The sequence below is a fragment of the Ictidomys tridecemlineatus genome, chromosome X, assembly GCF_052094955.1.
Source record: "Ictidomys tridecemlineatus isolate mIctTri1 chromosome X, mIctTri1.hap1, whole genome shotgun sequence".
NCBI lineage: Eukaryota > Metazoa > Chordata > Mammalia > Rodentia > Sciuridae > Ictidomys > Ictidomys tridecemlineatus.
In genome coordinates this window covers 30,187,805-30,204,046 of record NC_135493.1, presented here as the reverse complement: position 1 = coordinate 30,204,046, position 16,242 = coordinate 30,187,805, and the positions used below count along the sequence as shown (strand labels likewise).

At 44.6% G+C, this 16,242-nt stretch overlaps 1 protein-coding gene across 6 annotated transcripts in view; it reads right to left on the bottom strand.

The window, feature by feature from the left end:
• The window catches only part of Septin6 (septin 6), a 72,319-nt gene extending 71,369 nt beyond the window's left edge, over nucleotides 1-950 (bottom strand). Inside the window, exon 1 of one of the 6 annotated variants that reach the window (XM_078034327.1) lies at nucleotides 602-950. In XM_078034327.1, the coding sequence (XP_077890453.1) occupies nucleotides 602-631 (30 nt within the window). In that variant the 5' untranslated portion in view covers nucleotides 632-950. The remainder of the gene's footprint in view (nucleotides 1-601) is intronic. The other 5 variants (XM_078034328.1, XM_005319369.5, XM_021722388.3 and 2 more) reach the window with 5 other exon arrangements.
• Between the last annotated feature and the right edge of the window lie 15,292 nt (nucleotides 951-16,242).

Below are 16,242 nucleotides of genomic sequence, written 5' to 3'. Positions count from 1 at the left end.
CCCAGAGAAGGCACGAGGGCGCGCGCGTGCACACACACGCGCACACACCGATACACACACAGACGCAGTCACATATGTAATGCATATGGAGAAACCCTACTCCAGCCAGTCACCTCCCCGCCCCCCTCTCACTCCGCCTAGTGCCCCAGGCTAACCCCAGCCCGGCGCCCCTCTTCCAGAGCTAGCCGGAGTCCCAGCAGGCGGCTGAGTGCTGGGGCGCCGCAAGGCCAGGGGGCCAGGGACCCCGAGGGCTCTGTGGCTGGTGCGGCCATTCATTCGGCAACGCCCCAGCCGCGGAGCCGCAGCTGCGGCGAGGGAGGCGGCGGTGCTTACCGCAGCTCTCTGGACATGCAAGTTCAGGGGCCCGCCCGCAGGCTTTGCCAGCCCCCCGCCCCCCGCCCCGCTCCCGCCACCACCGTTCTCCAGGACAGGCTAGGGAACTGAGCCGCTGACCTCGGGAGCAAAAGTCCCGCCATGCCTCGGCTCCTGGATGCTGCCCACTGCCCTCCTCGAGGTGGAGGTGGCGGCGGCCAAGTCTCCTCCGCTCTCCCCAGACCCTCGGTCCCTGGCCCCAGCGCTGGCACCCAAGTCCGGCACTCACCACCTGGCGAGCTATATCGGTCGCTGCCATCGCTCCTGCGTCCGCCAGGGCTGCCACGGGCGCCGCCGCAACGGGAGCTACTGCACAGGAAACAGAAGAGCTCCTCCGACAAAGAGAAAGTGTTACACTTCGGGCGCGACCAAGTCCGGTGGGGGGGAGGCGCAAGGGAGGGGCCCCCTCGCTGCTGCTCCAACCCCAACCTCCCCTCTACTGCCCACCCCTTCGGAAGTAGGGTATGGGGAGGGGGCAGATTTAACGCGCCGCTTCCCCCTACCGCTAGCCCAGTTCCAGCTCTCCCTGCAACCCTAGCCATAGGCCTCTGCGAAGGGGGGCGGGGGCTCCCCTCGGTGACCACGTCCTCTGCCCCCCCCCCGCCACTGGGCTCCGTGGTACGTCCCGACCTCTGCTGAATTGTCACACCCCCCTGCTCTCCCTTACATCCCCTAGTCCCCAGACCCTGGAGACTGGAAGGGAGACCCCGCCCCTCCCCCCCTCCTGCGCTCAGCACAGCAGCTGAGCTCCGCAGTCCTCCTCTCCCTCCTCCCGGCCCCCTGTCTCCCCTCTTGCTCTGCACAGAGATCCCAGGGTGCTTGGATGGGAGCGCCGGCCGCTCGAGTCTCAACGCTCCACTGTCGTCCACCCCCCTCCACGACCCAGGACCTTTGCTGAGGCTGAGGGAAGGGTGGCTGCGGCACCTGCAGCTCCACATTGGAGCCCAGAGAGAGGGCGGTTAGAGGCAGCCGCACTGCGGCCCGGCAACTGAGCTGTGACTTGTGGAGTCTGAGCCCAGGGTCCGGAGGCACCCCTCCTCCCCTGGGGTTCCCAAGCCTCGGGGGTTGTAGTTTCGTGGAGCCGAGCTCACCACCTGGGTGCTTAATATCAATGGACCTCACGCCTGCCTCTCTTTCCCACCCAGCTCTATCCAGACGCTTAAGAAGAGGCTTATTAAACTACCCAAGCTTCTTGTGTCAGGGGCCACAAAGGAGTCTCACAGGAGGAGCAGAAGGTCCCTAACTCTGTGGCGTGGGCTGGAGGGGCAGGTGAAGGGGAGATTTCCCTAGTCGCTCTGTCCCGCCCCTGATTCCCCCTTTAATTCTAATTTATCCTGGGACAATGTGCCCGACGTTGTGTAGGGGGTAAAATCCCCGAAGGCGAAGGCGGGGACTTTGCCTGCCTTCACTCCTTTTCCTCCTGGCCAGCTGCTGCTACGGGTTCCTCTCCCTTGATTCTGCATCTCTCCAGCCCTGAAGTCCTTCCGTCTCTCCTGTGATTGGCCCCTTGGTAGCTCCCTGTGACCCTAGAACCGGGCAAATTTGGCATGCCCAAAGCCCGGGAAGGCAGGACACTGTACTTCACTCCTCAAAAAGATAGGATCCCTGATTTCAAAGAGTGACCCGGGATGGAGGGCAGGCCTAGTGGAGGAAACCCTGGATACAGGGGGCCCTGTGCAGTGCGGAGATAACCTTGAAGACACTCAAGGCTCATGCAGCTGAGAGGTAGGAGAAAGAAGAGTTGATGGATTCAGGGAGAGGAAGAAGGGAACCGACTCAGAAGTGGAGATCTAGGAGAAGGAGGGGAGGCAAAGAAATGGAGTGGCCACAGGAAGAGCTTTCCTGACACTTGATTCCACTGGGTAGTGCTCTCACACTCTCTCAGAGCTCTTTATGTACCTCCTATACCTCTGCAACAACAAATCTGCAAAATGCATCCCCAGTGCTTAGTGCTTATCCATAAGATACTGGATTAAGTGTTTTCTGAACAGTCGGAAGAACATTCAGAAGTGAAGCAAAGGGGATGGAAGAAAGAAGAGACACACAAGGAGGTAGCAGCAGGGATAGTATATATAAGCCAAGTATCCAGGAGATGCCCACTGTGCTCCATCATTGTTCTGGAGACCCGAGAGTGGCCTAAAGAGAAGAGCTTGGCACTATCAGGGACTAGTACAGGGAAGTTCTGTGAGACAGATGGCACAGGCCCACAGATGGTGGTGACAAGGAAAAGGGGCAGATGGAGTATCAGAGACCCTCTGGAGCACAGAGGTAGGGCCTGGGGGATGGGGCTTGGCCCTAGATTGGGATGCCTGTGATACCAGGGAGCAGAGCGAAATTTGAGGAACTGCTGTAAGGCTTGCGCCCCAACCAGATGGGGGTGGGAAGTCAGAGGTGACTGGCTGCTTCCAAGCTGGGCAACTATTAGGGAGAGGAGTCTTCCCTGGCAAAAGCTGGTGTGTAAGTAAATGGGAAAGGATTGCAGGCCACTAGTTCTGATCTGGGCCTGGGGTTTGGTTGGGGGTGGGAGGAGAGCTACTACTGGGAGGGCAGAGCTGGAAGTGGCCACTGAGCTGTGGCACTTCCTTGGTATTCTGCCTGCCCTGCCTCCCAACAGTGCTGCACACTGTGCCCTGAGCTCCTTTGCACTCCCAGCCTACTGAAGCCTGGTACTTTCCCTCCTAGAACTGGAGACACCAAAACACAGAATCCTAGGTGCCCCACTCAATCCACGTGTCGCTAGAGATGATCAGAACCTTGCCAAAGTCTGGATCTGGCAGACTGAATCCAAATGTATTTTTTTAAATTTATTTTTAGTTGTAGATGGACACAATAACTTTATTTTATTTATTTATTTTTATGTAGTGCTGAGGATTGAACCTAGTGCTTGCTAGGCAAGCACTCTACCACTGAGCCACAACCCCAGCCCCCAAATGTAATATTGAAGTCTCCTTCAAAACTGGGGGTTGGGGTTGTGGCTCAGTGGTAGAGCGCTTGCTTAGCACGTGTGAAACACTGGATTTGATTCTCAGCACTACATATAAATAAATAAATGAATAAATAAATAAAAATAAAGGTCAATCAATAACACACACACACACACACACACACACACTCACACATACACACACATATTTGGTTCCTCCAAGACTGGCTGTCTGCTATGCAAGGGCTTCCTGGGCCTCCCAGTTTCCATGGGGTGTGGAACAATATGTGTGTTGGTGTTGATGTGTGAGTAGGTGTACATTTGTATATGTCAGTGTATGTATTGGTGTGCTTTGTCAGTGTCAGCTGTGTCTGTGTTCATCTGTGTATCAATGTGTGTGTGTTGGCATGTGCTTATTCATATATGTGTGTATTTGTTGGTGTAGGTCTACCATGTGAGAGGGTAGGTGTGGGCATATGCAAATGTGTATGTAAGTTGGTACATTTGTGTATTTCAATTGTGTCAGTGTGTATTTTTGATTTGTGCTGGTATGTATATGAAGGCTTGTGTGAACCAGGCGTCGCGGCACATGCCTGTAATTCCAGTGGCTCAGGATGTTGAGGAAAGAGGATCACGAGTTCAAAGCCAGCCTCAGCAAGTTAGTGAGGCCCTAAGCAACTTAACAAGACCCTGTGTCTAAATAAAATGGGCCAGGGATGTTGCTCAGTGTTTAAGTACCTCTGGGTTCAATCCCTGGTGCAAAATAAATAAATAAAAGCTTGTGTGGGTTTTGGGGCTGTGGCTCAGTGGTAGAGTGCTTGCCTAGCATGTGTGAGGCACTAGATTCAATCCTCAGAACCATATAAATAAAATAAAGGTATTGTGTCCATCTACAACCATATGTGTGTGTGTGTGTGTGTGTATTTGTGTGGCAGTAGTATATCCTGTATGTGTCAGTGTGTAGAGAGGCTTTAGGTCTTTGTGTTCTGGGCTGTGCATACCTTACTTCACCCAATGCAGTAGACCAATGACTGAGAGGTATGAACATTCATTTCCACAAAGAGATTTGGGAACTCTTTGGGTCCATGCTTCCCAATCTTTGGTCGAGGGTCACCTCCCCAGCTTCAAGGGAGAAAGAAAGACTAAAGGGACAAGAGTTCTCATGAGTGGTTAGTTGGTGGATTTTCTTCCTTGACTATCTGTCCCAGTTGATGAGTGGGGCAAAAACTTCCCTTTGTGAAAAGGTATTTTTAGACTCTCTGGCACTGCCATAAACAAGTGTACATCTTTGAGGTGTTTTTGTGGGGCCCAGTACATTGTCTGGCAGGTGCTCAATCAATATTTGTTGAGTGAGGAATGGATGGACGGAAGCATGTAAATCAGACACTTTCAATATTTTCACTGTCCCTAAGGAAATCGGAGCAAGCCGCAACTTCCTCAGAGCCAGCAGGTGACTGCCATTAGCAAGCTAAAGTTGTTTGTGGAGCCAGAAATCCCCTGCCTGGGAGGGGAAATGGCTACCCCTGCTAGACAGGTCTGAGGCCTAATTGGAGCCAAGCTTTAGAAAGGTCACACTAACTGTTGAGGTGGTGGGGTACTAACAGCGGATAGGATGAGGGGGGCAGGGAGGGAGAAGAGGGCAGTGAAAGGAAGCTAAGAGCTCAGGAAAAGCCTCTGTCCTGAAACTGTGACTTTATAAAAGGAGAAAGACATGTGGGACAGTAGAATTGGCCTGAAACGGAGAAGCCCAGAGAACAATGAAAAGATCAGAAAGTTGGAGGAGGAAGAAAAAGCAAAGCTGAGAAGGAAATTATCTGGGAATAACTAAATCTGGATATCACTGATTGGCTGTGGGTTCCATTCCCAGCACCAGCGGGGGAGGGGGATGAAACTCAGTGAGCTGAGCCAAAATAAACTAAGGATTCCTTTGTGCATTATCACCTGCTGCCCTTGGTTTGTTAGTTTATCCCAGTAGTTCTCAAACTGTGGTCTATGCCTAGCAGCATAACAGCATCTAGAAAATTATAAGAAATGCATATTCTCGCCAGGTACAGTGGTGCATGCCTGTAATCCCAGCAGCTCAGGAGGCTGAGACAGGAGGATCACAAAGTCAAAGCCAGCCTCAGCAATTTAGCGAGACCCTAAGCAATTTAGTGGGATCCTGTCTCTAAATAAAATATTTAAAAGGGCTGGGGATGTGTCTCAGTGTTTAAGTGCCCCTGGGTTCAATCCTGGTTAACCATAGCCCCCCCAAAAAAAATAGAAAAGAAAAAAATGCAAATTCTCAGCACTTCCTCCACTCCAACCCTCACCCCCCACACACACACCATCAGACTTACTGAATCAATCAGAATTTCAATGACTGGGACCCAGAGATCTGTGTTTTAATAAGACCTCCAGGAAATTCTGGTTTATTCTAAAGTTTCAGCATCACTGGTTTGTCTGAAAATCTAGCCCCAGTTGGATAGGACACAGGACTGGTAAGGTTTGGTAGATCAAGGGGAAAGTTGGAAGTCTGGGTCATTGCCTGCAATGGCAGATCCTGATGGATTGCTGCTATGGGCGGCATGAGAATATGGAGTGCTTAGGGTTGGAGAAGGAGTGCCAAACAGGAGTAGAGGGGACCTCTGTTGGGAGCTAGAAGGAGTCTGAAGATAAACTTTGCCTCCTTTCCAATTTTACATTCATTCCACAAATATTCACTGAATCTCAACTACACATTAGTGACTGTGCTAAATACCAAGAAAGAATGGGTGATGAGAACCCCGACTTTGACCTTAAGGAGCTCCCAAGCCAGTTGCCAGATAGCTCCATAAAAAACTAGTAGTGTGATAAGTGATAATCAGTCAGGAGCAAAACCCTGGAGAGGAAGAAACTGTCAGAGGTAAGGGAAGAGCCATTCTGACTGAGTCTCAAAGGAGGAGTGGTTTATTCCACAGTCTAGAGAGAGTGGAGAAAACAGCATGTGTAAGGTCACAGAAAGCAAGGGCAGGGCTGAGGATGTGGCTCAGTGATAGAACGATTGCCTAGCATGCAATGAGGCACTGGGGCCCACCCCCAGTATAGCAAAGGGGGAAAAAAGGCAGAGAACATTTAGGGAATTCTGAGTCTCAGACATAGGGAATGGTAAGAGGAGGAGATAGTGGTTATAAATGAGACTGAAAGATAAGATGGAGCCAGATCTAGAAGGGTCATGTTGGTCATGGTAACTTGCTTAGGCTTTTTGCTTCAGAGTAGGGGTTTTCAAGCTGTGCTCTCCAGGCACAATGCCTACTCAGTCAGTGCCTGGATCTGTGCCCGGTGCAAATGGGATGCTCACAGTGAAAAAAAAAATACTTAATGGGTGGAAATTTCTCAATTTTAACTTTTTTTAACCATAAATTTTTCCTAAATCTTTGACAGATGCTCCTGCTTATCTGCTAGCAAGCAACAAAACGAATGAACAAGTAGCAAATGAATATTAAACAGACAATTCCAGAACTGATCATGCTTAATTCAACAGTTTAGTTTTTCATGGACATCTGTGCTTGTGGCTATGATTTTATATTGCACACACATAATGTAGACATATTTTTCTGCTAGCAGAAGTGTTCTTTTGAAAAGTGTTTTATTTCATATGGAGCAATTTAATATATCAATTATTTCATAGCATTCAGGAAAGAGCACCATGATATCCAGATACTGGGCCACCTGAAACAGTCAGAGAAACTGTCCCTTAGATGGTGAAGAGCTGCTAAAGAGTTTTGAGCAGGGGAGTGACATGAACATATTTGCAATTTTGAAAGATCACCCTGGGGCTGAGTTGTAACTGGGTGGTAGAGTTCTTGCTTGCCTGACACATGTGAGGCACTAGGTTTGATCCTCAGCACCACATAAAAATAAATAAAATAAAATAAAAGTATTGTGTCCATCTACAACTAAAATAATTTTTTTTTAAAAAAAAAAAAGGTCACTCTGACTCCTACTTGGAAAAAGACTGGAGCAGAGGGTGATTAAAGCAGTTAGGACTTGGGACTCAGGACACTATTTGTTGTGGTTTGATTGTGGTTTGTCCCCTCCAAAAACTCATGTTGAAATATAGTTGCCATTGTAAGGTATTGACAGGGTATAAATGTAATCCAACTATGGTGTTTAAGATGGGGCCTTTGAAAGGTGATTATTCTTAGGTAAAGCCCCCCCTCCCCATTGGATTACAGTGGCTTTAGAAGGAGAGAAGCCAGGTATGATGGTACATAATGTAATCCCAGCAACTCAGGAGGCTGAGTCAGGAAGATCAAAAGTTTGAGGCCAGCATTAATGACTTAGGTCCCAAGCAATTTAGTTAGACCCTGTCTCAAAAAAAGAATTTACAAAGGCTAGGAATATAGCTCAGTGGTAAAGTACTCCAGGATTAGATCCCCAGTACAAAAAAAAAAAGAAAAGAAAAGAAAAAGAAAAAAGATAGACAAAAGGATTTTGAATGTTTTCACCATAATGAAATGATAAATGTTTGAGGAGTTAGATATGTTTCCCTGGATATGAATGTTATACAATGTATACATGGATCAAAATATCACATGGGCCAGATACAGTGGTGCAGGCCTGAACTTCCAGCTACTTGGGAGGCTGAGGCAGGAGAAAGGCAAGTTTGAGGACAGTCTAGACAACATGGTGAGACTCTATCTAAAAAAATCACATGGCATCCATTGCTATAGTTGGAATCTTTTTCCTTTTTTAGGTACCAGGGATTGAACTCATGGGCACTTAACCACTGAGCCACATCCCCAGCCCTATTTTGTATTTTATTTAGAGACAGGGTCTCCCTGAGTTGCTTAGTGCCTTGCCATTGCTGAGACTGCTTTGAACTCGAGATCCTCCTGCCTCAGCCTCAGAAGCTGCTGGGATTACAAGCGTGTGCCTTTGTACCCAACTCTACTTTGGATCTTAAGTGTCCCACAAAATTCAATGTATTAAAGGCTTGGTTCCCAGTTTGATGCTGTTAGGAGGTGGTGGAAACTTTAAGAGGTGTGTCCTAGTGGGAGGTCTTTATGTCATTGGGGAAATGCTCTGAAAGGGGATTGTGGGACCCTGGTCTCTTCCTCTTTCTCTCTGCTTCCTGGCTCACCATGAGGTGAACAATTTTGATCTACCACACATTCTGACTATAATGTGCTGCCTCATCACAGGCCCAAAAGAAAGAGAATGATTGATCATGGACTGAAACCTCCCAAACTGTGAGCCAAAATAAACCTTTCCTATTTATAACTTGATTATCTTAAATATCTGCTATATTAACAGAAAATTGTCTAACATCCACTAATATATATATATATATATATATATATACTTTTCATATTTTCACTTTAAATTTTTTTAAATATTTTATTTTTTTTAGTTTTAGGTGGACACAATATCTTTATTTTATTTTTTTATGTGGTGCTTAGAATAGAACCCAGTGCCTCATACATGCTAGGTGAGCGCACTACCACTGAGCTACATCCCCAGCACCTATATACACATATATGCACACATATATACATATATACATACATATTTTAGTTGTATATGAACACATACCTTTATTTATTTATTTATTCATTTGTGGTGCTGAGGATCGAACCCAGTACCTCACACATGCCAGGCAAGTGCTCTATCACTGAGCCACAACCTGGCCCCCTCACCTGGATCTTTTCCAAGTACACTTAAACATACTCATGTCTTCTCTGCATCATTAAATAGTCCCAATACCTACATCCTTCTCCAGTAACCATACATACCCCTTTTGTTTTCCTTCATAGACAAACTTCTTCAAAGAACTGGCTATACTTGCTGAATCCAATGATGGATTTCTCAATCATTCTTCAACACATTTAAACAATTTTTGGCCACTGTCACTTTCCTAAAACAGCTTTTGCTGAGCTGAATGACCTCTACAAACCTTAAATTCTATGAACACTTTTATTTCCTCAACCTCTTTTTTTTTTTCAGTGCAGGGAAGGAACCCAGGGCTTTACACACACTAGCAAGTGCTCTACCACTGAGCTGCACTGCCAGCCTTCCTTGACCTCTTGACAATGCTCAGTTCTGTTGACCATTGCCATGTTTTTTGGCGGGGGGTGGGGTGGGGGACTGGGGACTGAACTCAGGGGCACTCAACCACTGAGCCAAATCCCCAGCACTATTTTGTATTTTATTTATAGAGACAGGGTTTCACTCAGTTGCCTAGTGCCTCGCTTTTGCTGAGGCTGGTTTTGAACTCACAATCTTCCTGTCTCAGCCTCCCCAGCTGCTGGGATTACAGGCATGGGCCACCACGCCCAGCTGTTGACCATTATCATCTTGAAATCTTCTCGTCCTTGAGCTTCAAAATGCATGAATCTGCTTATTCTCCAGTTTCCCTGGCTTTTCCCATTTTTCACCTCCAAATGTTTGTATTTTATTTATTTTTAAAAATGTGGTGCTGGGCTGGGGATATAGCTCAGTTGGTAGAGTGCTTGCCTTGTATGTACAAGGCACTGGGTTCAATCCCCAGCACCATAAAAAAGAGCAGAATCAATATTTACAAAGCAAGCACCCATGTAACTACCTCCAAGTCAAGAAAGAGAACATTAGTATTTACTGTGTATACCAGACTTTGGACACTTCCTAATGACAGATTTGTATTTGGCTTTTATTTATTTATTTATTTTTATGTGGTGCTGAGGATCGAACTCAGGGCCTCACACATGCTAGATGAGCACTCCACCACTGAGCCACAACCCCAACCCCTGTATTTGATTTTTTGTATGTATATAAACCATACTTTATTTTTCTATACACACACATATGCAGAAACCATACTTTATATATCTTTATGCATCCCATAGTGTCTAGTGCAGTGTCCTAGATATGATAGTTGATCAGTACACTTTACATGATTGTACTAAATGACTCTTGAGAAGATTGCTGTGGGCCAATTTTGGCAAACAAGAAGTATTTGAGGAAATACAAAATTATATTGTCTAAATCAATGTGTACAACCCAGGTATAAGAATAACTAGTAGATCATGATGTGGGTGGGAAGTCAAAACTTCTCTTGAGTTCTGGCTCTTGCCCAGAACTATTTTGGTGTCCTCCTAACTAGTCTGCCTGCCTCCTTGCCTTTATTCAATAAGTTCTTCATGGGGCGCCTCAATGATCTGCATAAATCTCTCTGTGTAATGCCACCACTCAATAACCATTCATGTAATGGTTTTCCAGTTTGCTTTTTAAATATTTTTTAGATGTTGATGGACCTTTATTTTATTTATTTATTTTTATGTGGTGCTGGGGATCAAACCCAGGGCCTCACGCATACTAGGCAAGCACTCTACCACTGAGCTACAATGCCAGCCTCTGGCTTTCCAGTTTTGAGGTACCTCAGCACCAACTGGAGAGCTTGTTACAAACCCATATTTATTCTGCTCTGTAGAGATCCTGATTCAGCAGTTCCGAGGTTAGTTCCAGGTCTCCATATCTGTAAGAAGAACCATAAATGATTCTGTTTTTTTTTAAAAAAATTTTTCTTATACCTTTATTTTATTTATTTATTTTTATGTGGTGCTGAGGATTGAACCCAGGGCCTCGCACGTGCTAGGCGAGCGCTCTGCCGCATATGTACACATGTATATGTATATATGTATACTAGGGATTGAACAAGTATACCTATATACATATACACATGTATATGTATATATGTATATATGTATACTGATACATATATACATATACACATCTATATGTATATATGTATATATGTATACTTGTTCAATCCCTAGTATACATATATACATATACATGTGTACATATGTATACATGTACATATTTTTTAAAAGGATCCAGGTGAGAGGCAGTGATTGAGCACATGGAGTAGTATGCCAGTGAATGTTTAAGTTTTAACTTGTGATCCTCTTGCCTCAGTCTCCTGAGTTACTGGGGTTACAGTAGTGTGCCATCACACAGGGTTATGGTAAATGTTTAATAACCAGGTCTCCAAGAAGAAAAATACAAATAATAACCCTGCTATACATCATGTTCTGATTTCCATAGCATAAATACTGTCACCACAACTGATTTCGAGCTATCAATATGACATTTGAAGCCCTGAAAGCAGGCGCTAGCACACCACTGACAGCAGAAAAAAGGACTGACCTGTTCAGTTTTTGGCCAATTTGTTTTTCCTTTTATGAATTTCCTGTACATTTCCTTTGCCCTCTTTTATATTGAAACACTTACCTTTCTCTTGTTCATTCATATGAGATCTTTACATATGGATGTCAATCTTTTCTCATTAATTTTATTTATGGTGAATTTTGTGTAAAGAGATTTAAAATATTTATACACTCAAATCTATTAATATTTCTCTTTATGATTTTTGTCCTTGGTATTCTGCATTTTATTGCAAATTAACTAAATTGGCACTCTGATTAATGTCAATTTGGCTAGCATGTATTAGCTTTCTGAGGCCAAGGGGTTTTAAATTGCAAAGATGAAGAATTGAATGTAGATCTTAGTAAACGCACTGTGAGGTCTCTTGGTGAGCAGCTAATACCCCTAACCTCATTTTTTCACTAATATCACAGTATAGCAGAAAGCACTTACAAAGGGCCTGTCTCCTTTTCAAACTTCTATTCCAATGATTCGAATCCATGTTTCAATCAGCTGCACAGATATCCTCCCTGCCTTGGCAAAACAATTCAGGCACCATTAGTAAGATGGTGACATGGCTTTATCATTACCTGCCAGGGAGGGCCTACAAAAGATAATAAGTCATGGTATTTTGCTCTTGTTAGAAGTAATTAAGATAAAATTGTAACCATTGACTTTGACACATATTTTCTGTAATTCAATTGGTCAATATTAAATAACTTTATAAAGTAGGTTCCATCACCTGGGGGCGTATTGACTTGCAGCTGCTAATTCAACCAAGCAGACTCACGGGGAAGTCATGTTTCTTAAAATCAGCCATTCTATAGTGTCAATCTCCAGCTGAGGGAATAAGTCAAGGATGCAGCCACGGCTTGGAGGGGTAGATAAGTAAGGAGGATTAATTCACTTGTTCATTTACTTTTTTGTGTGTGTTGCTAGGGAATCAAACCTAGGGCCTCACACATGCTAGGCAAATGCTTTACCACTGAGCTACAGCCCCAGCCTCTCATTTACCTGATAAAGGTTTACAGCACACCTTCTATATGCTGAACACTGCACATGGCATTGGAGATGGAGCAGTGAATAAGTATTGTTATGGAACTTAGAGTTGGGGCAAGAGTCGGAGTCAGAAAGACTCACAGGCTGTTAGAGTACTGAGTGATAAAGAGAAGATGCAGCCTGGCTCAGTGGTGCATTTCTGTAATCCCATCGACATGGGAGGCTGATAGGAGGATCACAAGTTCGAGGCCAATTTAGCAAGATCCTGTCTCAAAATTTAAATAAATAAATAAATAAACAAAAAGGGCTGGGAAGCTGGGATTGTGGCTCAGTGGAAGAGCACTTGCCTAGCATGTGTGAGGCACTGGGTTCAATCCTTGGCACTGCATGTAAATAAATGAATAAAATAAAGGTCTATCAACATTTAAAAAATCTTTAAAAAAAAAATAAAAGGCTGGGGATGGGGCTGGGGTTGTGTCTCAGCGGTAGAGCGCTCACCTAGCAAGTGCGAGGCCCTGGGTTCGATCCTCAGCACCACATAAAAACAAATAAACAAAATAAAGGTATTGTGTATAACTAAGGGATAAATATTTTTTTAAAAAAGGCTGGGATGTGACTCAGAGGTAAAGTACCACTGGGTTCAATCCCCAGGATAAATAAATGAATAAATGAATGAATGAATGAATAAGCGTGCTTTGGGACCCTTGGGAATGGATACCTACTTCAGACTCAGGTAATTCAGTAAGGCTTTACAGATGTGATGATAGCTAAGTTGAGACATGAATGACAGTAGGAGGCACTGGTAAAATAGGCAAAAGAAATTGATGAATTATCTGAACGAAGTCTAAGAATAAAGCACTAGTAACCCTAATTGGGTTTGGAAATGGCACACAATAAAAAAAGACAGAGATGTGTTCCAGTGCTGTGAACCCATTAACTTGAGTTGGAGACAAATACTGAGGGTGGGCATGGATGTGAAGGTGGGGTGAGAGGGGCAGGTTTGCAAACTAAGAACATTTACTTTCCCCTGCAGCATGGGGCAGGGGACTTTTTAAGAGATCTCTAAAAATTAAGCAAGGCAGAAATGCCTTGCCTCAAGTGCAGATGGGATGTTGTTAGTTAAAATAAACACCCTTCATCTAAGTTTGCTTTTGTACAGGAAGCACCACTCAACTCCTTTAAGGGGTCCTTATGTGGCCTTTATGGTGCTGGAATAGTAGTGAGGTTTTTCTATGACCTTTCAAATGACTGGTTAATGTTATGCTCTGTATTGTGGAACCTGGAGACACAAGGGACTCACTTTTGTTGGGGTGGGGGTACCCGGGATTGATCTCAGGGGCACTCGACCACTGAGCCACATCCCCAGCCCTATAGTTGCTTAGCACCTCGCTTTTGCTGAGGCTGGCTTTGAACTCTCAATCCTCCTAGGATTACAGGCATATTCCACCTCGACCAACTGCAACTCACTTTTTGACAAGCTGGTAAAATGTCAAATCTGCTTCTTTTTTTTTAAATTTTTAATATTTATTTTTTAGTTCTCGGCGGACACAACATCTTTGTTGGTATGTGGTGCTGAGGATCAAACCTGGGCCACACGCATGCCAGGCGAGTGTGCTACCGCTTGAGCCACATCCTCAGCCCCTCAAATCTGCTTCTTAAGAAAGATTTGAACTTTACTCTGAGTAGTCTCATGGCCCACCTCCATGAGAGGTCCTATGACTTTCCATTCAGTTGAGGACAGAGGTCAAGATTCTCAGTATTTATAATAGAATATCTGCAAACTATCCAGGCACAGTAATCCCAGCAGCTCAGGAGGCTGAGGCAGGAGGATTTCAAGTTCAAAGCCCTCCTCAGCAACTTAGTGAGGTCCTAAGCAACTTAGGAAGAACCTGTCTCTAAATAAAAACAAAAAAGGCTGGGGATGTGGCTCAGTGATTAAGTGCCTCTGGGTTCAATCTCTGGTACAAAAAGAAAAAAAAAATAACACTGGTATTTACCAAAATGATCAGGGACAGCAGGAGCTATTCAATCTGGTTCTGTATCATGAGAATTCCAGAGACAGACTTGTGATGGCAGTTTGAATTTTACCAGTTTGAAGAAAGACCAGGCACTTTCACCTGCATCAGGAAGTCCCTAACCTTGTCTGGAACTTGGCCATCCAGCCAGAGAGGTTTGGATAATGTTCATCTGTAAAACTCTAGAGATGGTATACCTCTTGGTAGATCCAGTTCATGGAGCACAATGTTGCCAGACAGATACAGGGTTTCAAACAGTTATAGGGTTTCAGACAGATACAGGGTTTGATCATTTCATATAAGAAAGACAGAAATAAGTGAAAGGTTTACACTCTCAAGGCAATCATAAAAATGTCTTTATGAAAATGAAATATTGTTTATACTCATTGGAACCTATCATAGTGGCGCATGCCTGTAATCCCATCAACTCAGGAGACTGAGGCAGGAGGATCCCAAGTTCAAGGCCAGCCTCAGCAATTTAGTAAGGCCCTAAACAACTTGAGACCCTGTATCAAAATAAAACATAAAGAGGACCGAAATTATAGCTCAGCGGTAAAATGCCCCTGGGTTCAACCCCCAGTCCCAAAAAAGAAAAAAAAAAAAAAAAAGAAGACTGGGAGTGTAGTTCACACTTGCCTAGCACATGTGACACCCTAGGTTCAATCTTCAGTACCACAAAAAACAAAAAAGCAACAGCAACAAAACTATGAACAAGGTGGATTGCATGACATGTGCATTATATCTCAATAAAACAGTTGTATTAAAAGAAAAAAGATCCAGGCATAGTGGTGTGATCCCAGCAGCTTGGGAGACTGAGGCAAGAGGACCATGAGTTCAAGGTCAGCCTCAGCAATTTAGTGAGGCCCAAACAACTCAGTGAGACCCTGTCATAAAATATAAAAATGGGCTGAGGACATTGCTTAGAGGTTAGGCACCCCTGGATTCAATCTCTGGTACAAAAAAAAAGTGAAAATGGCAAGCTTCATTTTATGCATATTTTATTACAATAAAAATTATGTATACCATTAAAAAAACCTATGCACCTCTTCAGATCATGCCATCACTGTACCTTATACTCAGCAGGGCCTTCTGCACTCTACCATTTTCTACAGGACATTCAGGGTACCCAGTCTCTGCCAATAATGGCCCCCCAGACCAAAGCTCGCTGTTATTGCTCTGGGCTTTTTGGCTTAAAGGTTCCTGGCTCTACATGTCTAACCTAAGTTGAGAAACTCTTTCCTCTGTCCCTGGGCTCTCAGGACTCTGTGGTGTAAACCTTCCTCTGCACTCCTCTCCCCCTGCATCCAGGGAAAGGAATCCTGCAACTCTGCCTTATTTTCTATCAAATACAGTTCAGGATTCTTCAAAAATCCATGCATGCATTGAACTCAGCAATGGAAAATGGTAGGTTTGCAGTCACCATCTGTCCAATCCACATGTCCAGTTGGAGCCTGCATTTCCTCGAATGAATAAAGAGCTTTTGTTTGCCCCCTGCAGTTTTGAATTCAATGTATTCAGATGTATTGTCACATCTATAAGAAAATATAATCCTGTGAATCATTGGAGTTCTAACAAATTGTCTTTAGGGACTGTTTTATTTCAAAATGTCTTTGATTGGAGATGGCAACTCAGTCTATTTCATACCTGGTATCAATCTCCTATAAATAGCTCATAAACTGGTCATGGTTAAAGCATGAATGCAGAGAAAATTCATAACCATCATTGCTTTCTACATCACACCATGTAATAAATCAGACTTGTAAAGTTCATGGTATGAGGTATAAGATA